A 23,280-nucleotide genomic window follows, 5' to 3' on the forward strand; every position below is an offset into this window, starting at 1 on the left:
TATTATTGTAAGCGTTCTAAGCAAACATATACTGGTATTATAATTATTAAATTTTATGTTTATATATCTGTTTAAGTAGATAATACATTCATATGGTTCAAAATTCAAAAGGTACAAAGAATATTCTGTGAAGTCTCCTTCCTACCCTGTCACCCAGTTCCTCTTCCTGGAGGCAAGCAAATTACAGATTCCTTTACAAACATAAGTTACATATATTTAAGCAAATACAAACATATCTATTTTGAAGGTATTTTTATATGGCTGTATTGTTTTTATTTCATTTGTTTACTCCCTGGGTATTGATTTTGTAATAGTCTCTTCAGCATTAGCTTTTCTCATGAGCTTTTTTCCCAATGACCTTAAAAACTTTTTGTTTTATTTATTTATTTTTAAAATAAATTTTATTGCGTATATTTGGGTCTTACAATATGATGTTATGGGACACATATAGATAGTAAAATAGTTACTATAATAAAGCAGATTAAAATATCTGTCATCTCACATGATTATTTTTTGTGACAAGGGCAGCTAAAATCTACTTATATAACATAAAATCCTAATACAATTTTATTAAGTTTAGGCCTCATGTTGTACATTAGATCTCTAAATTTCTTCATCCTAGTATACCTGCTATTTTATATCCTTTGACCTACATCTCCCCACTGCCTGTGCCGTCCCCTCCTCACTCCCCAACCACTGTTTCATCCTCTGTCTCTGTGTATTTGAGCTCTTTTTTACAAAACCCCAAATATTCCACATGTAAGTGAGATCATGCAGTATTTTTCTTTTTTGTGCCTGGCTTAGTTCACTTAGCATAATGTCCTCCAGGTCCATTCATGTTGTGGCCAATGGCAGGCTCTCCTTCCTTTTTAAGGATGAAAATATATACCACATTTTCTCTATTCATTTATCTGTCAATGGACATGTAGATTGTTTCCATATCTTGGCTACTGTGAATAATGCTGCAGTGAACATCAGGGTGAGGTATCTTTACAAGGTGGTGGTGAATTCTTCTCTTTTGGGCGTATACTCAGAAGAAGGATTGCTGATAGTTCTATTTCTAACCTTATGAGCTTTAGAATTAAAGTTTGCAGGCTTATGTGAATAAAAAATGATCTCTTTCTTTCTCTTTCTTTCTCTTTCTCTCTCTTTCTTTCTCTTTCTCTTTCTCTTTTTATTTCTCTTTCTCTCTGTGTCTGTTCTAAGTTCTTGTCCAGTAGCTGGGTGCTTACATAAGACTGGCCTTTTAGGGCCATAGCTTAAAACCTACATTTTGCACTGGGGGCCCGTGACTCCTTCCCTCTAAAAATACTGTGGATATTAGAGGTTGCCTAATGGTGCAGTGAGTGACTTGGCACAGGTCCAGCTCCCTAGGTTTGAGTCACTCATAAGCCTTTGGCCCAGCAGCGCCTCCCAGCTTTTCCAGCCTCTTTTCATGCCTGTGAAGTCCATCTCCAGCCCCTGGTTTTGAGCAGTGAGACCCACTCCTTTCTCCCTGCTCAGGGACCTTTCTGGTGCCTGCTGCTGCCCCTTCTTGCCTCAGAATCTGGAGCCCAGTAAGACCTCAGGCTCTGCTTTATCCTACAGGAAAAGTCTCGTCTTATTTGTGAGCCTTATTTTTTAAAATTATTTCTTATCACTGATTCTGACAGTGCTATGCATTTGGAGTGGTGGCCCGGGGAGATGCTTGCTCAAATCCTGAACATAGAGCATCATTTTTACTGAAGTCAGTATTATTTTTCAGATAAGGAAATGGATATATAGAAAGATTTGTTGATTTTCCCCAGGCTATACAGCTAGGAAAAGTCAGAATTGGAAGTAAATACCAGGGAACCAGCCTCAGAGGCAAGGCTTTCTCCATTGCTTGGTGATGAAAGTTTTTCATCTGTGCTGGTAACTGTGCTAGGAGATGTTTACTCATGTAGTGGTCTGGCAGGGCCACATGGAGTTGCTACCAACATCTAAAACAAGGGTTTCAGATCTTACTGGAAGGTTTTCACCTCGTTGGAGGTGACATACACACATATGTATCACATACACAGACACAGCAACTACAGGAGAATTAGGATTAAATTATGGATATTAATTAAAGAGTAATAGAAATTGGGTGAAAAGAGATAATGGAGAGTATTGGAGCAGATTTATGGACAAGTTAGGACTTAAGGAGATCCAAGAAGAAAGGGTACATTTTAATTGGTCAAGGGCAAAAGGGATGAAGTGGAAGATGGAAAGAAGAGATTAGAAAAAGGTCAAGAAGAGAGACTAGGGAGCTGTGAAGTCACTGCAGAGAGAGGAGGGAGGCTGGAGGGAGTGTGGGAGCAGAGGAGAGTGGGACTGGTGTCAGTGGAAGGAGTCAGGGAGACTGAGATGGCCCAGAATGTTAAGAAAAACAAGGGAAGGTCCACAGTCGAAATAATTAGTTCCTTTAACCCTGGAGGGAATGAAGAGAGAAGGTCCTCGAGGAGACAGAAGCGGGTGTTTATCTCCCAGGTTATGACTGTTATGATAGTTAGAAACTCAACATTGTCCTAAAAGTCTCATAGAGGAGGTCATGGCTCTAAGTATACCTAACCCTGATAAAGCAAAAATAAGCTAACTATTGCTAAAATAAAAACCTATAAAAACCTATAAGTTTTGCCTTCAAGAACTTATAAACAAATAAGCAAACAACAAGCAAAACTGAAGCTTATGGGTCTGGCAGTAAGGCCTCAAGTTGTTTTTACACCAAGCCTTGTCTAGTTTAATCAGAAAGTCCCTTATCTGTGTTATATTAAGTCCACTCCAGCTACTGGGTTTTACAGAATTTGGGACTGAATTGACCAGAAATTGCAATATCAAGAGATAAAGTAAAGCTGGATACCCACATCAATTTTACTGAAATTTTACAAAAATGAGTGATTGAGATCTATCACTTAACTATTTATTTTAGGCTACACTATGCAGCAAATATAATTACATTTTTATTTTGCTTTATAATCATGTAGACTCAATAAAAGATTACATTAAGCACTGCCCAATCCCTAATCATGTTGCGCAGTTAGTCCACCAACACCATCATCACCACCAACAGCATCACCACCACCACTGTCAACAGCATTCTTGATTACAACTAAAATGCTTCATATACAAAGGATTGCAATACACAATTCCTTGGTATCAATAACTTTACAATCCACTTAAGAAGAAAAGTATCCATAAATATAAATTAACACTATTTGGAGGTATAGTTGGCAGATGAGTAGGACGGTGACTACCTGGGATTATAATTCAGGGGAGGGAGTGGTGTCTGAGGGCCTGACCAATTGAAGAAGGCTTCATTCATTCTTAATAGGTATTTGTTGAATGAATGGATGAACACACATCTCTGGACCAAAGCACAGCTTTCAGGATGTCATTCCACTTTTTCCCAACGCATCAAATATATACTACATGGGCTCTGATAAGAGACTTCTGCCTACTAGTAGCCTCTACTTCAGCTCGCTGATCTGCCTCTGGGTTTTCAACAAAAACCTAAGTCCATTTATCTTCCTTGGCCATCCATAAATGAATCCACCAGCACCTACATTATATGATATAGTTAACTCATTCCTCACATGGAACAAACCCACCGTCTTGCTATTCAAAGATCTTCACCAGCCCTTTCTTTGCATGCTTGGAAAGGTCTTCATCAACTTAAGATTGTAATAGAGCAGGAAACCTGAGAGCTTCTGATAGAGTCTCAGCTATGTACCATGACTAAAAGCTTGCTGTTGCTCAAGGTAAGTAGCTTCTTTCAATGGGTCTCAACAAATTATTCCTAAAAGAATAAAACGTCCCTTCCCACCCTCATCCTCCTCTCAGCCACCACTAGGTAGACACTGAAGAGGATGCACATCCTTAGCTAAGAATGCAGTACACCCATTGCAGGAGCAGCAAACCTCAAAGACTCTGTTCGTGTAGCTAAAGGAAGAGTCACAAATTAAGTGGATATGGCTCAGCCTTGGGTCCAGTTCTGATTTTTGCCAGTTCCAGAAAAAGCTCTATTTAGGAACAGGAGATTAAAATTAGAGCCTTCATACATTACTAGTGGGAATGTAAAATATTGCAGCTATATGGAAAACAGTTTGGCATTTCCTCAAAAAGATAAATATAGAATTAATATATGAACCACCAGTTCCACTCCTATGTATATACACAAAGGAATTGAAAACAGGAACACAGATGCTCATATGCCAATGTTCCTTGCAGCATTATTTACAATAACGAAAGGGTGGAAACAAACCAAATGTCAATCAACAGGCAAATGAATAAACAAAATATAGACTACTCATACAATGGAAAATAATTCAGCCATAAAAAGGAATGACATTCTGATATGTGCTACAACATGGATAAATCATGAAATTACGATGCTTAGTAAAACAAACCAGACACAAAAGGTCAAATATTATATGATTCAACTTATATAAAATATCTAGAATAGGTGAATTCATATAGACAGAACATAGATTAGAGCTTAACAGAGAATGGAGAAGAGGGAAATTGGAAGTTATTGTTTAGTGGGTACAGAGTTTCTGTCTGGGGTGATGAGTAAACTTTAGACATAGTGGTAATCATTGCACAAGACTGTAAATGTAATCAGTGCCACTGAATTATACACTTAAAATGGTTAAATGGCAATTGTTATGCTACAAATACACACACATATGTATCTATGACTACAATTTTTTTAAAGTTTAAAAAAGTGATAGTGGGAGAGAATGCATTTGTGACATATAGAGTGGGTTTTCTCAAACCAAACATAAAATATGTTGCAATAAATAAATATAAAATAAATTCAACTATGTTAAAATAAAAGGCTTCTGTTATTTAAAACACAACAAGAAAACAGGAGATTAAGAGGCCTTAATCACTGCAGAACAATGTGATGTCCTGGAAATAGAGAATGTCTTTTCCTCTTTGTGGGTTTAGGCAGTCTCAATCCTGAAAATGGTTGTTTGTCCTGTGAAGGGTGTATGTGTGCACAGTTAGCTCACCATTTGGACAATCAACAGAAGAATCTGGCATGTGTGGTTCACCCTGTGGTGCTTCCTGAACTCTCTTTAAGCTCCCACAAAGTGTACTCCAGGCTGAATGACCCGGCCTTGGAGAATTGTTCTTCTGGGAGATGTGGCGGATCCCACCGTGAGAAAGAAAGAAAGGGCCAAGGCTTCCTGAAAGGTGCATGAAAATTGTCTGTAATTAAGTGGTTGTTGGCCGGGCATGGTGGTTCATGCCTGTAATCCCAGCACTTTCAGAAGCTGAGGTGAGTGGATCACTTGAGCCCAGGAGTTTGAGACCAGCCTGGGCAACATGGCGAAAGCCCGTCTCAAAAAAAAACAAAAAAATAAAAAATAAAAAATAAAATAAAGTGGTGGTTAGGAGCACGTGGTTCCAGAGTCAGACTCCCTGACTTACCACTTCTAAGAGCTATGATAATGAACATATTGTTTAGCTTCTATCTACCTTGGTTTCTTCATCTCTAAGATGAGTATCATGATAGTACCTATCTCACAGGGATTTGGTGAAGATTAAATTACTTAAGGTATGGATAGCACCTAGAAGTACTTGGCATATAGAAAGCACTTAGTAAATAGTAGTTCTTAATACGAATTATCTATATGTTGGAGGTAAGGGAGAACTGAGGGGAAGAAAATCAGGTTAGGACAAGGGTGTGCAATGAAGGGAACCCCTGTAAACAGAATTCTTGGGTTACGAACAGCTCTAAATACACTGTTCTACACTAATTTTTCTGAATTATCTATAACACTTCACTAAGCCTGAAATTACTGCACAGTCTAGTACACGGTAGGGGTGTTATGAAGAATAAAGGATGAAGATAGTAAAGGAAAGTGGGGCCTGCCCTGCAGAAACTCTCCCCTTGCCCCAACAGTCTCCTTTCCATGGGGATGGCATCAGAGTTCCAGGAGAGAAGACAGCAGGGCACATGTTGGGGCCAGCAGCATGCAGAGGCACCCATGAGAGGCACTCACGTACCTAGAAGAAGGCTGCTGTGGTCCCAGATTTGCTGGAGAGCACTGTTGGAAAAGGAAGGGATGGAGAGGGGAGCCTGGGTTACTTGGGAAACATTTTCTTCATATTTCTTCTCTATTTCTACCTGCCTAGCCATGTGAGCTCACCAAGCACTTAAGAACAAAACCCAGTCCAGGATGAGTGTTCTGGTCTCCTCCTTCCAATAAAAAGTGATTATTGGCAGCTCTCACTTTAATGCCAGCTCACCAGGAAGTCAGCCCTAGTGAGGGCATGTGAGAACTATAGAAGGATTGGTGGTGTGGATTTCTTTTAAGATATTGCCCTTCACTCTCCTTCTCTATCCTTCCCCCGATCCCCATTAGATAAGGGGTTTCTTAGTCAAAGCATCAGGTAGAACATTTCAAAGGTCACAAGACAAAAGCAATTATCAGTACATTTTTGTTTCCAATTGCAGATTTATTTCCACAAAAAAAAAAAAAAAAATCTATGTTGAAGTTACAGAATTGCCATGAATGCCACACACCATTCAGACTAAGCAGAAAGCCCACAAGAAAAGCACAAAATGAATGCACTCAGCTGCCCCTGTCCGCCCCCCACCCTGGTGACCGGGGAAGGACAGGCAGAGCCATCTAACAGGGGAGCTGAGTCTTTGGGAGGATAGGAAAGCCCAGGGTCAAGGGGAAAACAACACAGACACTACACGGAGGCTTTTGGTGAGGCAGGGATAGATCATGGTGGTGGAATGAAGGCCCTAGCGTCCCTCCTCTTGCCCAAGAATAGCACACCATTTGTGAGTTTGCCCACTGTGTCCCCAGCAGCAATGCACAGATACAATTCTACCAGCAAGAGCACAGAAACACAGTAAGAGCAAAAGGCAAAGCAGTCTGGGATTACGGGTTGATTTTCAGCCCAAGACACAAAGCCAGCTCAGACTTCTGAATTTTTCCATCCTTGTTCACATCGCAGTGACGCAAGAGAATCTCGCGGAACTTATCAAGGTCCACCCCGCTGATGCTGGGCTGAAGGCGACAAAAGTAACATGTTAACAGGCAAGCCAATGGTGTTCCCACCCTTTAACACCCTCTCTGATGCTCCCTAAGCTTAGGGTGTCCTGCCTTGGAGGAGACAGGCCACAGGGAGTGAGGGAATGAGTCTATTGCCTCATCCCACCAAATGCTGCCAAGGATAAGTTTTCTGCCAGCAGCTTCATTTCTCATGTCCCTTCAGGCCAAAAAACCTTTACTTCCCCGTCACTTCCCTGCAGTTCTTAGAGAAAGACTGCCTTATTAGCAACCATAGTAAAGATACTTTGCCTCAAAGTAGAGAATTATGATCATAAATTTCTGCCTTGCTGCACTGATGAGAGAAGACACATTTCATTATCTCCCTGTAGGAGATTTTTGTGCCTCTGGTTTAAAAAAAAAGAAATGGTTATATTGAATGTATATTTAAAACATGTGGTGGAGCTAGGGATGTAATATTTACTCCAAGGGATATGTTAGGGGGCAAGAAAGAATGTTAGCTAGAAATGTGATACATGTTAGCTAGGAAAAGTTTTTTACTTCAAGCTCAAAGGCCTGCAAAAGTGAGGAATGCTTTAACAAATTGATTCTCCATAGGTTATTTCATTTAAGCTTCACAATAATGCTGGGAAGTAAATAATTCCACCTCTTTTACAAATTAGGAAATAGAGGTGCAGAGAAAGCTTAAGCTTCCTGCCAAGCTGGAAAGTTGTGGCAGCATTTTTGAGCCCAAGAATAGTCCAACAGTCCTCTGACAATTGGAGACAGTCCTCAATAGTCCTCTGATTCCAAATGAGTGCTCATTGCAAAATTTCATAACATTCTCATGGAGAAAAGACTAGTCTAATGAAACTACATATGTGCTGATGCATCTGTGAATAAACGTCAGAATCAAAGAGCCCATTCTTCAAAATGGATCTCACCTGGCTTACTGGCCCTAAATTTTTTTTTTGAGAGGAAGTCTCAGCCGCCCAGGCTGGAGTGCAGTGGCAGTGATCTCGGCTCACTGCAACCACCATCTCCCGGGTTCAAGTGATTCTCCCATCTCAGCTTCCCAAGTAGCTGGGCTTACAGTCACCCACCATCATGCCCGGCTAATTTTTGTATTTTAGTAGAGACAGTGTTTCACCATGTTGGCCAGGCTGGTCTTGAACTCCTGACACCAGGTGATCCACCCTCCTTGGCCTCCCAAAGTGCTAGGATTACAGGAATGAGCCACCATGCCCGGCCACTGGCCCTAAATTTAAAATAGATCCAAGTGGCCCTTTTTTGGCTAGAGATGACAGCTTACTCAAGTTCCCTGAAAACCAGCACCTTTTTCTTTTTGGGGCTTTAAGAGCTCACCCGAACCAACCAATCAGAACTCAGTTAAATTAACCAATCAGGGCTCAGCTCTATTGACCAATCAGAACTTGGCTCCAACAACCAATCAGAACTAAGCAAGTTTGAATCCTTTATTTGCATAAACAGAACTAACTGGCAACGTGGGTGGGCACTGACTCTGTAAAATCCAAACCCCCTTTTGTTCTCATCAGGCTGATTAGACGTCAGAAAGGGTTTTATCCATGCTTGCTCTATTACAATACACAAACTTTCTGGAGATTCATGCAAAAGTTGATATTTGCACATTTTTCAGCTGCAAGGCTCCATAGTGTTAATCTGATTTTCAAAGAAGTCTGGAACTCCACAAACAGTTCATAATTGCTACTCTAATTTTTTGCCATCTGGGCTGACCAGAACACAATCATTGTGTTCTGAACAAACCTCAAAAAATCCCTAAGGATACAAGACTACTAAATTCATTACCTACACAATCCCTTGGAAAAGGAAGAATTGGAAATGATCTGCTTAATTGGATCATGTAGCTGATCAATACGAAGAAGGTTTTTTAAACATTGCCCAACCTACATAAAACAGCTGTGTGATGTAAATATAATCTAAATTTCATCCACCCCAACCTCAGCAATGTCTTAACCGATAAATAACCACCTTAGGCTAGGTATTAGAGAAGACTCTTAGTTAAAAAAAAAAAAAAAAAAGAATTCTGAAGATAAGTTGTATTACATGAAATTCAATTAAATGTTTTAGTTATTCTAATAACCAAGTCTAAGGGGAAGAGGGACTTTCTGTAACCAAAAAATAGAACAGAAAGATATTCAGTGGCATTGTGCTCCTTTGGTAAAATAGATGGCCTTTAAATGATGGTAAAAACATACTTGTATGATAGCTTCATGTAATTTAAACTACAATCTTAAGAAAGCGAGGGAGGTTTGTTGGGTTTCATAACAATTCAAAGGTTATTAAATAAACTACATCCCTAGATTTTATCTTTGACATTAACCGTCTGTCTCACTGATTCCCACAAATAAACAATGGAATCAATCAAAACGACAACCTCAGTTCATAATAAGAAGAACGTGCACTCACCTGGACAAGCTCCATCATGTCTTTGACAAAGCCATCCACTTCTGGGCCTTCCAGGGCTCCTGTTTTACTCTGAAAAAGAAAAGATCCAATTGCCCAAATATCATTTTCTTAAGCCAAAAAGCAAAGCAATAAATTAGATAAATAAACCGTATCAGTATTCTTGTGTGGCCGCAAATAGATTTAGAAGTGGCATGTTCAAATTTATGTTCTCCATGCAGGACACGAATGTTCCACATGAATTAAAATAACTCATTGAAAACAGCTCCATGTAACCAAATGAGAAGTCATACTTTTGAGTTCCTCGGCTTTTGCAGATTGCAGTTGTATGACATACATTGCCTTCATTTGCTTCCCAGGTCCTAGGCTTCAGTTCAGATAAGCGTTAATTGTACCTAATATTAATCCTTTGAGGTATAGATTGAAACTTTTTTATTTTGCCCTATAATTTGGCAATGATATGGTGATTATTAAAATATTTATTTTAAATCCAGGGAGACTACATTGAATGAACATGTTAGAATTATCATCTGGTCTGTACATGAGACCCTTAATTTTTTTCTAACCATTTTATAACACATGCAGATATGAACATCTATAAAATACAATACATATTAAAATATTTGGTTCTTCTCTAAAGTTCCAGTATAATAACTTATCTGCCCTCTTTGTGATTTCTTAATCCTGAGCCTTTAACATATCATTTTAAAAATTCCATTCCCTTAGTGTATTTACCAAACACTTATATAGTACTTGTCAGGCACTCTCATAAAAGCTTTATAAACCTGAATTCATTTAATTCTCATAACATCCCCAGAAGGCAGATATTATTATCCTCATCACCCTAATTTTACAAATAAGGAAAACAAAGCACAGGGAGGCTAAGGAACTTGCCCAAGGTCGCATAGGTAATAAGCCATGATTCAAACCCAGGTAATTGGTCACAGAAGCCACGTGTTTAGCCACCTCTATGCTAGACTGCCTCTCCCAGGTGATACTGTTTTCTGCTCAGAACATGACACATCATTATCTAGTCTGATTAGTTTCAGGGAAACATCCTTATAACCTTTCCCAACATTTTTTCTACTTTTCTACTTTTCTTCCTTCTTACATCATACTATCATGTCCTTAGGAAATTCAATCTCTTTGCCATACTTTGTACTTATAATTTTTCTTTTCTCGACCCTTTTCATCAAATAATTGGTTCTACAAGAAAAAATAGTTTTTATGATAAATAGGTATGACTTTTCCTCTATTTCTTTGGGTTGAATATTGGGTGGAAGGGTTGTATGTTTTTGTGCATGATATTATAAATGAACTCTTAGTCCTACAAGAGGGAGAAAACTTGTAGTTTAGGCCCAAGAAGCCAAAAAAAAAGTCACTTTTTTTTGTCTTCTCAACCATGTGTACTCCTTTGGCTATTTTTACTTTATTCTCAGAAGGTCTATAGAGACGTTGAGAGTACCTTGACCTAGAGACACACAGATGGGATTGGTATTCATCATGTAAGTTTAGGGTCTGTTGGGTAAGATGGCTCCACATAGGGGTTTTAAATAAGTTTCCTACTCAAAGATGGCCAGCACAGTATAAAGAGGCACACTTACAACATCATAGTAGGCAAAGATTTTCTCAAAGTCCCTTTTCCTTTCTTCAGTAGAACAAGCCTGTGTGAGGAAAAAACATTATGTCAGTCCAGCAGTGTGACAATTCAGCTGTACAATTCTTCCAGAGTCCTGGGCAACCTTTGCAAACTTTGAGTAAATGACCTTTAAGATCCCTTGAGTCCATGCTGAGCCTTGTCTGTTTTCTAAATAAGTTAAAAAGTAGGGCAAATAGATGCCTTCCTTTCTTCTTTCCTGCTCAAATCCGTAGAGAAACAGCAATGACATAAACCCATCTAGAGAAATGTCACTACTTACATCCATTTTAAACTGGAGAAGGAAGTTTTCCTGAAGAGCCAGAATCCTAAATAGAAAAAAAAAAAAAATCCACATAAGGATCGTTCAGCTCTCAGTTATACGAAAACTTATAGCCCTGGTGTGTGGAAAGTACAGGCAATTTCCTGCAGAACAGAACAGGCACTTGAAAGACAGAACTTCCTACATCACAAAAACAAAGAAATTAATTGGGAAAAACTCGTAGAGACTAGTAGTCACCATAGACTTTTAAAAGTTCATCTTGGTGGAAAATGGCACAGTATGGGCTTCTGGAAATTCACTCCTCCATAAAGCGCTGAGAAAACTGGAAAAAATAGTCAAAATAATTTTCCCAGAGCTCTGGAAAATAATTAAAGTCTTGCAGCAATCTGGGGAGTGTTTATTCTGAAAAAAACAGCTGAATCTTTTTTTTTTTTTTTTTTTTTTTTTTGAGACAGAATCTCGCTCTGTCGCCCAGGCTGGAGTGCAGTGGGTGCAATCTCGCCTCTCTGCAAGCTCCGGCTCCCGGGTTCACGCCATTCTCCTGCCTCAGCCTCCCAAGTAGCTGGGACTACAGGCGCCCGCCACCAGGCCCTGCTAATTTTTTTGTATTTTTAGTAGAGACAGGGTTTCACCGTGTTAGCCAGGATGGTCTACGATCTCCTGACCTCGTGATCCGCCCACCTCGGCCTCCCAAAGTGAGGGGATTACAGGCGTGAGCCACCGCACCAGGCCTCCAAAACAGCTGAATCTTGGTTAGAACAATGACTGTCGTAGCATTTAACTTGCCCTAACACATACACAGAGCCCGTTAGCAAGAGACTGGGAGACTTACTGGTTCAAGACATTTTAGAAAATCTCTGTCCAATTATGAACTGACCATTGAACTGACCTAGCAGAGACTTCAGTGGACACACCTGACAAAGAATGTAGACTACATAGAATTAGTTCAGAAAAGTCACCAAATAAACAACAACAAAAATCATCAATACACCAGAAACATGACCTGTAAGAAATACTAAAGGGAGTCCTTCAGGCTGAAATTAAAGGACACTAGACAGTAACTTAAATCCACATGAAAAAATAAAGAGCACCAGGAGCGGTAAATATGAAACCAAATATAAAATACAGCATAAATGTATTTTTTGTGTGTAACTTTTTTGCTTTCTGATTTAAATGACAATTTCATAAAACAATAACTAAAAATCTATGTTGTGGAGCACACGATATATAAAGATACAATTTTAACAACAGAAAGGAGGAGAAAGGCATTTGAACTATACAGAAGTAAAATTTGGGGTATAATATTGAAATTAAGTTGTTATTAATCCACAGTTAGATTTGATCTAAATTAAGATGTTCATTGTAATCTAGCAGACAACCACTAAGAAAATAACTCAAAAAAAATAGCAAAAGAAATAATAAGGGAATTAAAGTAGTACACTGGAAAATGTCTGTTTAATGTGCAGGAGGTGGTAATGGAAGGACAGAAGGATTTTAAAAAAGCTTAAGACAAAGAGAAAACAAATAGCAAATATAAATCCTACCTTCTCAGTAATCACGTTAAATATACATATATTAAGTACTCCATTAAAAGCAGAGATTGGCAGAATAGAAAGAAGTAAAACTATCTCTTTATAGGTGTTGCAATATTGTATATAGAAAGTCCTAAGGAACCCAACAAAAAACTACAAGAGCTAATACACAAATCCAACATGTTGGCAGAATACCAGATTAATATAAAAAATTCAATAACATTTCTATACATTAACAATGGCCAGTCCAAAAGTGGAATTCAGAATACTAATCATTTCATGATAGTGTCAAAAAGAATAAAATATTTAATAAATTTAACAAAAGCGGTTCAGTTTGTAGACTGAAAACTACAAAACATTGTTGAAAGAAATTAAAGAGCTAAGTAAATGAAAAAACATCCCATGTTCATACACTGGGGGACTTAATATTTTTAAGGAGACAGCACTCCCCAAATTGATCTGCAGATTCAAAACAATCCTCATCAAAATCTGAATTTTTTTGCAGAAATTGACAATCTGATCCTAAAATTAATGTGAATATGCAAATGAACCAGGATAGCCAAAACAATCCTGAAAAAGAGGAACAAAGTTTGAGTACTCACATTTTTTATTTCAAAATTTGCCTGCAAATCTACAGAATCAAGATAGTGTGATATTGGCATAAGGACAGATATGTAGATAAATGGAATAGAATTGAGAGTACAGAAATAAACCCATACATATGGTCAGTTGATTTTCAGAAAGGGTGCCAAGACCATTCAGTAAGGAAAAATATTCAAGAAATGGTGTTGGGACAAGTAGATATCTACATGCAAAATAATGAAATTGTGCCCCACCTTACACTGTATTAAACAATTAACATGAAAAGGATTTACATAAAACAGAAACTTTATAGTTTATATAACTCTTAGAAGGAAACAAAAGGGTAAATCTTCATGAGCTTGGATTTTGGCAATGGCTTCCTAGATATGACATCTAAAACACAAACAACCAAAAAAATTAGACAAATTGGACTTCATGATAATTAAAAACATTTGTGCTTCAAAGGACATCATCAAGAAAATGAAAACACGACTCTCATAATGGAAAAAAGTTTTTGCTGATTATATATCTGATAAGTGTCTAGTGCACAGAATATATATAGAACTCTTACAGTTCAACAACAAAAGGACAAATCACCCAATTTTTTAATTGGGCAAAGGATCTGAACAGACATTTCTCCAAAGAAGACATACAAATTGCCAATAAAACATAAAAAATGTTCAAAATGCAAATCACAATGACATACTACTTCACACCCACTAGGATGACTATAATTAAAAGAAAGATGCAAACAATAACAAGTGCTGATTAGAATATGGAGAAATTAAAATCCTGATACATTGTTGGTGGGAATGTAAAATGGTGCGGCCACTTCAGAAAACACTTTGGCAGTACCTCAGAAAATTAAATGTAAAATTACGACATGAACCAAAAATTCTGCTCTTTAATATATAACCAAGAGAATCACAAACATATATTTGTCCCAAAACATGTAGCAATGTTATTCATAATCTCTAAAAAGTGAAAACAACTCAAATGAACATCAGCTGATGAATGGACAAAATGTGGTATGTACATACAAGGGACTATTATTCAGTCATAAAAAGGGATAAAGTTACAACATGGATGAACCTTGAAAACATTACTCCAAGTGAAATAGCCAGAGAGGACAGGCACATATTGTATGATTCCATTTACATAAAATGCCCAGAATAGGAAAGTCCATAGAAATAGAAAGTAGATTGGTGGTTGCCAGGGTCTTGTGGGAGGAGGAAGAGGGGAGTGACTGCTAATGTGTACTGGGTATCCTTCTGGCATAATGAAATGTTCTAAAATTAGATACTGGTGATGGTTGGACAACCTTATGAATATATCAAAATCTACCAAATTGTAGATTTGTAGATCTGACTGTAAAGGGTAAACTTTAAGGTACATAAATTATATCTCAATTTTAAAATAATCTTGTTTTTGTTTTAGAAAGCAAATATGTCTGCCTCTTTTCTGCATAATTATAATTATACTTTAATAGAATACAGTCAGTTTCAGTAGATTCAACATTAAATTTATGTTGTATTCATAGTCATGAGGATATATAGAAAAAGTAGAAAATATGAAATACAACTATGTGGAAAATCTTTGCTCCTCCAAATGCTCAGAGTGGAGGGAATTAATTTGAGCCAATTCGAAGATAGGATATCCTGGAAGTCTGCAAGGAATATTGTTCTTACTATATGCCGGCACTGGGCAGCCTAAATCATGTTGCCAGTCACAGCACATATACCTGGGAGGTGCTTTTATATGGAGGAATTGAGCTGCATTTCAGAGCTGAAAGTAGAGAGAGAAAATTCCTATCTGCAAATGTTTTAAGACCTCCTTGTTGTTGTATTAGTTTCCTAGTGCTGCTGCGACACACTGCCACAAACATAGTGGCTTCAAATAACCATAATCATTTACAGCACTAGAAGCTGAAGTCTGAAATCGATCTCACTGGGCAAAATTCAAGCTGTCGACACGGCCGCATTCCTTCTGGAGGCTCTCGGGGAGAATCCTTGCCCTTGCCTTTTTCAGGTTCTAGAGGCTGCCTACATTCTTTAGCCTCTTCTTCCACTTTAAAGCCAGCAACTAGCATTTTCAAATCTCTCTGTGACACTGACCTTCTGCCTCCCTCTTGCATATTTAAAGGATCTTTGTTATTATATTGGGCCCAATGTGGATAATCCAGAATAATCTCTATTTTAAAGTCTATTGATCAGCAAACTTAATTATATCTGCAACTTTAATTCGTTCTTGCCATGTAACATAAAATAGTCACCAGTTCTGGGTATTAGGATGTGGACACCTTTTTTTTTTTTTTTTTGAGATGGAATCTCACTCATTCACCTAGCTAGAGTACTGTGACGTAATCTTGGCTCACTGCAACCTCTGCCTCCTGAGTTCAAGCGATTCTCCTGCCTGAGCCTCTTGAAGAGCTGAGACTACAGGCATGCACCACCATATCTGGCTAATTTTATTTTATTTTATTTTATTTTATTTTATTTTATTTTGTATTTTTAGTAGAGACAGGGTTTCACTATGTTGGTCAGGCTGGTCTCGAACTCTGATCTCAAGTGATGCACCTGCCTCAGCCTCCCACAGTGCTGGGATTACAAGTATGAGCCACTGCACCCAGCCTAAGATGTGGACATCTTTATTCTGCTTACCACAGTTCTCATTTTCAAATTCCATATCAAACTGGTTTTGAAATACACTTGGCACCCTGTATCTGTGGGTTCTTCAGGGCCAACTGTGAGACTTGAGCATCCGAGGATTTGGGTATCTGGTATCCACGGAGGTTCTGGAACGAATCCCCAGAGGATACTTAGGGAAGACTGTACTGTACTAACTGATTTTGCTGCCTTGCATCTCTGTTCAGTGCTGCTGTAACTCCATCAATTCACAACTACTCATTGAATCCCCCTAAGTACACAACACTCCACCAAGTGAGAAGTTATTCAAAGGATTAGGGCATAGTCCCTGCCCTACCAGCAGGACCGTAGCAAACCCGCCTCTACAGAGTGTTTAGACGTATGCAGAAGGCCCTATTAATTATCAGAGTGATAAAGGGGGCACGACTAGCATTTTGTACATAGGGCCAGGGATATTAGGTTTCTGGCATTGCATGGAAATTTCTGCAGAATGAAGAATTGTCCCATGTCTCACTTGAATTTCAAATGTCCAGGGGGCAATCGTGACTGTAAAAACCCTGCTTTTAATTATTTGTGCTTGGAACTGAATTCTTATTTGCATAAAAACTCAAGGTTTGCATAATTTACTACTTACATAAATTTTCCACATGGTATATGAATTGTGTTGAGAGATAAACATACTTTGTCTCATTTGGAACTCTGTCAAGACTTATTATTTCATAAAATCGTATCAACAGCACCTGAGTTACCAAAATGCCACAATTGTATCAGTCAGTATCTGAACTGCCCCATTTATGATAATTCTACGCAGGTGAAAGCATCTGACCACTTCATTATATCTTCACTATGATTGTATGCAAGCACTTATACACTGAAATGTGCATTATTTTATAATTAACTGCTTTCCTTCTATTTCTCCTTTATATGTTACAGTCTATGCATGATGTGAGTTATTTTAGCATTGTATAGGTAGGTCATATTGTGTATGGACTAAGAGGGCAGAGAGCAGCTGCTCTGAGCCCTTTATTAACCCCAGCCTCCCCGGGCACACAAGGCTCCTCAACTCTCACTACCTCTGAGACGTGCACAACTGAGTCAGGGCACAGGTGGGTAGATGCTTTTGGTGAAGGGAACCATGAGATTGCAAGCTTTTGTTTTCATCTAGATTGTCATCTATTGAATGAATCCTTTGGTCGCTTTGGGATTGGCTCTCTCACATAGCTTTCTGACCTCTACTTGAGAAGAACCCTGCCTCCATTGACCAAGGGAACCAGGTGGGATCCACGGAGCACAGGCAAGATGCCTTCTGCCCCAGGCCTGATGGAGAAACACTTTTGTCCCTCTTTGGCTGGTCCCTCAGTGGCTCTTCTATTTCAATGTGGACAAAGTTAGAACGAAGGTCCTAAAAAAAGTAGCCAAGGAGGACACACAGGCTGCCTCACAATTCCTATGAGGCACAGATAGAAGGCCATTTAGTGTACTGGGGTCAATATGCTGGCTGTTACTGAGGAGATATTCTTCCTGGTGAGTCCCCTTTCACAGATATCAAAACCTGGCTCAGGTAGCTGCCAAGAAAGGAGCTAGCTAGTGTGGGATTTGGTGATTCTGGACTCAGGTTAATGTCCACTAGGAGACGAAACCAACATCTTCTTGTGACTTTGTCGAGTTACCTCCTCATCATTAAAAACTTGCCTTCAGTCCTTGGAATTCCTCTCTCTCAGCTATACCTGCTGCTGCACTGCAGCCTGTAACTGCTGCCCCACTTACAATTACCACTGAGCCCTGCCCTGAAGCACCTGGTATTATGGATGCTCCCCAATAACAGGTATATCTGTGTATTCCAGATCCAATAATTTCAACTCTGACTATTTGCTCAGAATGTCATTCTCTTTTTTGTAGACAACTCCATGCTGTTTGGGATCAGCCGGACTTGACAAAACATGCTGACACACCAATCACATGTCACAACACCAGACTCACAGACAACGTTTTCATGGACACTGAGCCACTTCTGCTTTTATCCTGTCCTCCTCCACTTCTAGCCTTCAGACACTTGGTGCCTCCCTGAGAATACACCAACACTTTAAGACCACAGAGTGCACCTGGAGTCTGGCTCAGTAGTCCTGTGTCCAGAAATAACTGCTCGACGTTCCCACAGCCAGTAAATGGGATTTGGGACATTTTTGTCATGAAGTCACAATGTGGGGCTATAAATGTCTTTCCTTTAAGGGTAGGGTCTTCCCATGACCCATCCATAAAATTTGTGAAAATGTTGTGTGTTGTTCATTTTGGAGAGAAGAATTTTCATTATCTTCACAAAGGGATCTGTTACCCTAAAAGATTTAGAATCACTCAGCTTATTTGGTAAGATGTGCCTATTCTTTTAGACTCCAGGTGAGGCTTGATCTCCAGTCTCAAAAGGAAATATATGATGTCATCAGACCCCTAGTAAGGTATTTCTGAATGTATGATATCATTTCCATGTAACTCACCTTGCTAAGTCATTTAGATCCAACCGACCATCTTTATTTCTGTCAAAAATCTTCATCTGAAATGCAGAAGGGAAAATGGTTGTACTTGTAACAGGAACTAATTCTGAAAGTTATTAAAGCACTTTTCTATTTTGCTCTTCTGATTACATATTTGCCTAAATTGGCTGAGGAGCCCACTTGCCTGGGGGAAAATTAGTATTTGTCACAGAAGGAATTGCATGTCAGCCTCTCTGTTAGGATGAGTCATAGTAGCCAAATCTCCTAAATCTCAATGGCTTAACACAACACAGGTTTATTTTTCACTCATGATATATGAGAATCAAGGGTTAGCTGGCAGCTCTACTTCATGTTGTCTATAATCTGGCAACATGGAGTGACAAAGTCGTGACCATATGGCACATTCCTGATTGCCATGGCAGAAAGAAAGAATAGTAAATAATTTACTGATTAAAATTTTATTGTCCAAAGCAGATCCCTGGCCACACCTACCTTCAAAGGGACAGAATAATACAATCCTGCCATGTGCTTAAGAGGAAAACTAATTATTTGGAAGATAGCAGCAATGACTACCACAGTCGCTGACAGGCAAAACAGGATTTTTACAAGCTTGAAATATGGGTACTTGGTTTGAGTGAAAGTTTTCTGAAACTATTTTATTTTAGCCCTCATTTAGCATATCAACCACCAAGGAGGGCTTGGAGGGCTCATATCATAGGGTACTCTCATAGGGTATAGGAGAAACGTCATGTTTCCATGAAGGCAAAAGGTGTTGAAACTGAGCCTTTCCTTTCATAGAGAGACTTAGCATTGTCCAAAGAAGTTGTTTACATTATTAGATGAGACTAAACTTTAAACAAGATAGGACTAAAAGTTAAAAATTTCTGCACTAACCACAAATTAGAAGGACAAGATTGGTTTGGGCAGAATAGAAGAGATAGATTTCTTTGCACATCTGAGTTGAAATGTGAGTGAATTTTGTGACTTTACAACATTTTAATGCTACAGAGTATCTCTAAACATATCCATATAAGGAGGCTGCACAGGGAAAAAGAGGGAGCGAGATAATCTGAAAATATATCCAACAGATTTTTGCTTTAAAAAATACATTAGTTCCCCATCCTTCCTCTGTCTCCAAATCCAGTTTATTTTTAATATTTCAAATGAATTTGAAAACCTATTCCCACCACTTTGGCACCAAAAATGTGTGTTACAGAATTAAAACACAGGTTATATTTTTTATACATTTGGGCATGTTACATGTCCAATTATGTCCCCTAAACATAAACACTATACAGTATCCAGTAAAAAGTCTGATGGGGATAAACTTTGCTAGAAGATGAGCCATGAGTTATTTTCTGTGACACCTTCATATGAGAGGTTCTATCTTAACAGAAAGCTAGGTCAGCTTGATCTTTAAGCAAGTAACAACTCACCTTGAAAGACGTGGGCCTAACTCCATTGCTGTGCAAACTTACACCAAGAGAAAACAATCCTGTGCTCGAAATTGGCCTGGGACGAACTAAACACCAGTGTGGTAAATTATGCTTCTACCTCTCAGAAAATTGGCTATGGCTCACGTAAGAATAAGAATCAGAAAAAAAATCATTTGCCTAATTTTTCCATCTCTGAGTGTATACCAGTGGAGATGAATGGCACACATATTCCGCTATATCTGCTCTTCTACTTTCCTGGTGCCTCTATAGCTCTAAGTTCAAATATTAATAATGAAAGAAGCTTGGAGCATGCCTGTAGCACCAGACTAGAAAGTAGATCTTGTGTGGCATTAAGACATTATGCTTCTTTGCAAGTATAACCTTTAGTGAATTTTGAATGCTTGGCATATTTGTTTGAGACATAATGGCTTCTTAATTTTTAAACTATAACAAAGACCATTTATGAGGGCTCAATGGGTTGTATGTTATTACATTTAATTATCACAACATCCTTATAAGGTAAAAAAAATCTGCGTGCAACAAATAAGGAAACTGATATTTAGAAAGATTGAAGTAGGTTGTTTAAGAAGTAGGTTGTTTAAGAACCTAAGAAGTAGGTTGCTTAAGATTTTAATCTAAGCATATCTGTCACCAGAGCTCTTCCCATAAAACCAGGCTCTTAGCTCTATAAAGTCTGGATATCTCATCATGAATTTGATTTGCTTCATGTTTGGTTATGAAGTAAAACATCTGGTGCCATAGACTATGCCAGAGATGTGGTATTTACCTTTTCTAATTGCCTCTTTTTCCCTGGGAAAGCAAGAAAAGACTCTATGTGGATTTCCCTCCAATTCAGTGGCCTGAATTTCCCCTAAAGAAATATAAACTTCATGATAGTTGAGTCAACTCTAAGACTGCCAATTTTCACTTCACTGGATTCATGCTTATATAGTTCATTTCTATCTATTTTCCCTACCCTTGGCTATAAACCAAGAGATATAAGCCTAGTGCCTGACAACTGCTCCAGGCAGTGGTGGCAGGTTGGTCACAGCCTGAGCTCCATGAGCAAGTGCCCCTGCCAGCCCTCAGCCGACAACCCAGCTCCCCTTCAATCCCCTGCACACACACCCCTGCCCACTGGGCCGCATGCCCTGAAGCTGCACGGGTGCTCATTTACCCTGGCTGGAATGATGATGAAATATTCCTAGGCCAGAACAGGCTCCAGAATTTCTGAAACCAAATGTTCACTGCCTTGTGACATTGGTACTCAAATCCCTATAGCAAACATGCTGTGACCAAAAACACAGAATATGAGGAGGTGACCCCTGCCCAGAAGCTCCTGTCCCAGTGACTGCTGACCAAGACCAGTGGGATGTCCTGCTGGGCTGAGCGGCTATTTCTTGCCAATGATGCTCACCCAGTGTCCATCCTGGAGGACTCTACCGGGCACCCGCAGAATCAGAAGTGACCACCTTCACCTGTAGCATCAACCATGCCCAGCTGATGGTGGTGGAGGGACGATGTATTTACTGTGTGAACTCTGAGAACTGCACTAGTCCGAAATCCTCAGGGAAGCCTGGGTGTTCTCTAGCTTATCTAGTATCTCCAGAGCTGTCCAGGATATTGGTCATGCTCTTTTCAAAAACAACATGATTGTAACTGTGAAGAGTTTTCAATATATCTTGGCCAAGCTGCCAGATGATGCACCTTCCAAAACACCTGCTGGGACAGCCAGGGAAGACAAGGGGAAGGCAAAGAAGACAGCACTGACAGCTGCAGAGAAAGCCAAGGACCTAGCAAGCAAGGCAACCACTGAGACACAATAGCAGCAACAGTGCATGTAGCCAGCCTGGGCCCTGCCCACCACTGCCACAGCACTCCAGATGACCTGGTTCAAATCCCTCTGCCCTTTTCCAATTTACTTCCAGCCCTACCTACTTCCTGGGTGGTGGGTTGAGGGTGGGTGTCCTGTTGGCATCTACAGAACACCAGGCATACCCATATCTCAGCCAGTCCTGCTTATTTCCCCATTGGGCAGCTGAGGTCAGAAGCACAGAGAGGTGTGGTGACTTTCACAGGATCACAGATAGGATGCAGATAAATTGGTAATAAATGCTAGACTGCAAACTCCATGAGGGCAGGGATCTTTGTTTTGTTTTGTGATGTGCCCCCAAGTACCTGGCACATATCTAGCACATAACAGGCATTCAATAATTATTTATTGAATTTTTTAAAAAAGAAAATAAATATAGGCCTGAATTTTTCCTCCCTCTTTACGCTAATTCACCTCAGGAGGGCTGTGGCAGTTGAAGATGGCGGCGGTAGGGGGCATGCCTTCCATTCTGAAGGGCAATTGCTGAAAGGTGGTGAAGAGCCCTTCATCACTCTTCTCACCTCTACCACTGCTTTTCCAAGACTTGCGCTCATACTCCATCCACATATTTTTGAGAATTAACTACCTGAAAGGTGCTGTAAAGGCTCCCAGAAATGGAACACAATGTCTTATTAACAAATGCCTTAAAATTCTAAGAAGTGTGGTAGTTCTCATTGTCTGGCAAGAGACTCATCAGGGACTTTGGAGTTTTTCAGAATTCTCCTTAGATTGAATAATATTTTACTTTTTCAAATCTTTGTAGGTGCAATAGTGATTGTAAAACGCAAAATCACTTAAAATCATTACTGGGTAACTTCCTGTCAATAGATATTTTCTTAAACAATAGATTCAAAGTACAACTACTGTGACGTGGTGGGAGAGGAAGTCTGTGACTTTTTAAAACAATTCTTAATGAAGAATTTTAGTATAATGCCTGCCCAAGGTGAAAAACATGCAAATAATTCAGCAGAGTCAAGAGTTGTGAGTCCCTCCCTTGCCTGTTCTAGTGGTAACTACCATTCAGAGTCTTATGTATCCTTCCAGAAACTTTTTAAACATACAAGCATATGTATATATGTACACACACGTATATCACAACTATCTAGTTTTTTGACAAATAGGACCATATACAATATACTATTTTGCAACCTCCTTTTTTTATTTAATAAACTATTGGAAATCATTCTTTAGCAGTTATTTTTTTAAAAAAACTTTAAAGGAGATCCTCATTCCTGCCTGGAAATTATTGCCATATGCTATTCCAAAGAAGATTTAGAACCTGCCTCCCATATTATCAATTGACGATTATTTGTCAGGTAATTACTCTGTGTCTAATAACATTCTAT

General features: G+C 39.1%; 1 protein-coding gene across 1 annotated transcript in view; it reads right to left on the bottom strand.

The window, feature by feature from the left end:
- Nucleotides 1-6,478: 6,478 nt before the first annotated feature.
- The window catches only part of SCGN (secretagogin, EF-hand calcium binding protein), a 42,236-nt gene continuing 25,434 nt past the window's right edge, over nt 6,479-23,280 (bottom strand). Inside the window, exons 7-11 of the mRNA XM_055264258.2 lie at nt 18,629-18,684; nt 11,378-11,423; nt 11,063-11,122; nt 9,462-9,530; nt 6,479-7,031 (exon numbers count right to left, since the gene is read on the bottom strand). Coding sequence (XP_055120233.1) covers nt 6,903-7,031; nt 9,462-9,530; nt 11,063-11,122; nt 11,378-11,423; nt 18,629-18,684 — 360 coding nt within the window. The 3' untranslated portion in view covers nt 6,479-6,902. The remainder of the gene's footprint in view (nt 7,032-9,461; nt 9,531-11,062; nt 11,123-11,377; nt 11,424-18,628; nt 18,685-23,280) is intronic.

The sequence above is a fragment of the Symphalangus syndactylus genome, chromosome 23 (genome assembly GCF_028878055.3).
Source record: "Symphalangus syndactylus isolate Jambi chromosome 23, NHGRI_mSymSyn1-v2.1_pri, whole genome shotgun sequence".
In the NCBI taxonomy this organism is placed as follows: domain Eukaryota; kingdom Metazoa; phylum Chordata; class Mammalia; order Primates; family Hylobatidae; genus Symphalangus; species Symphalangus syndactylus.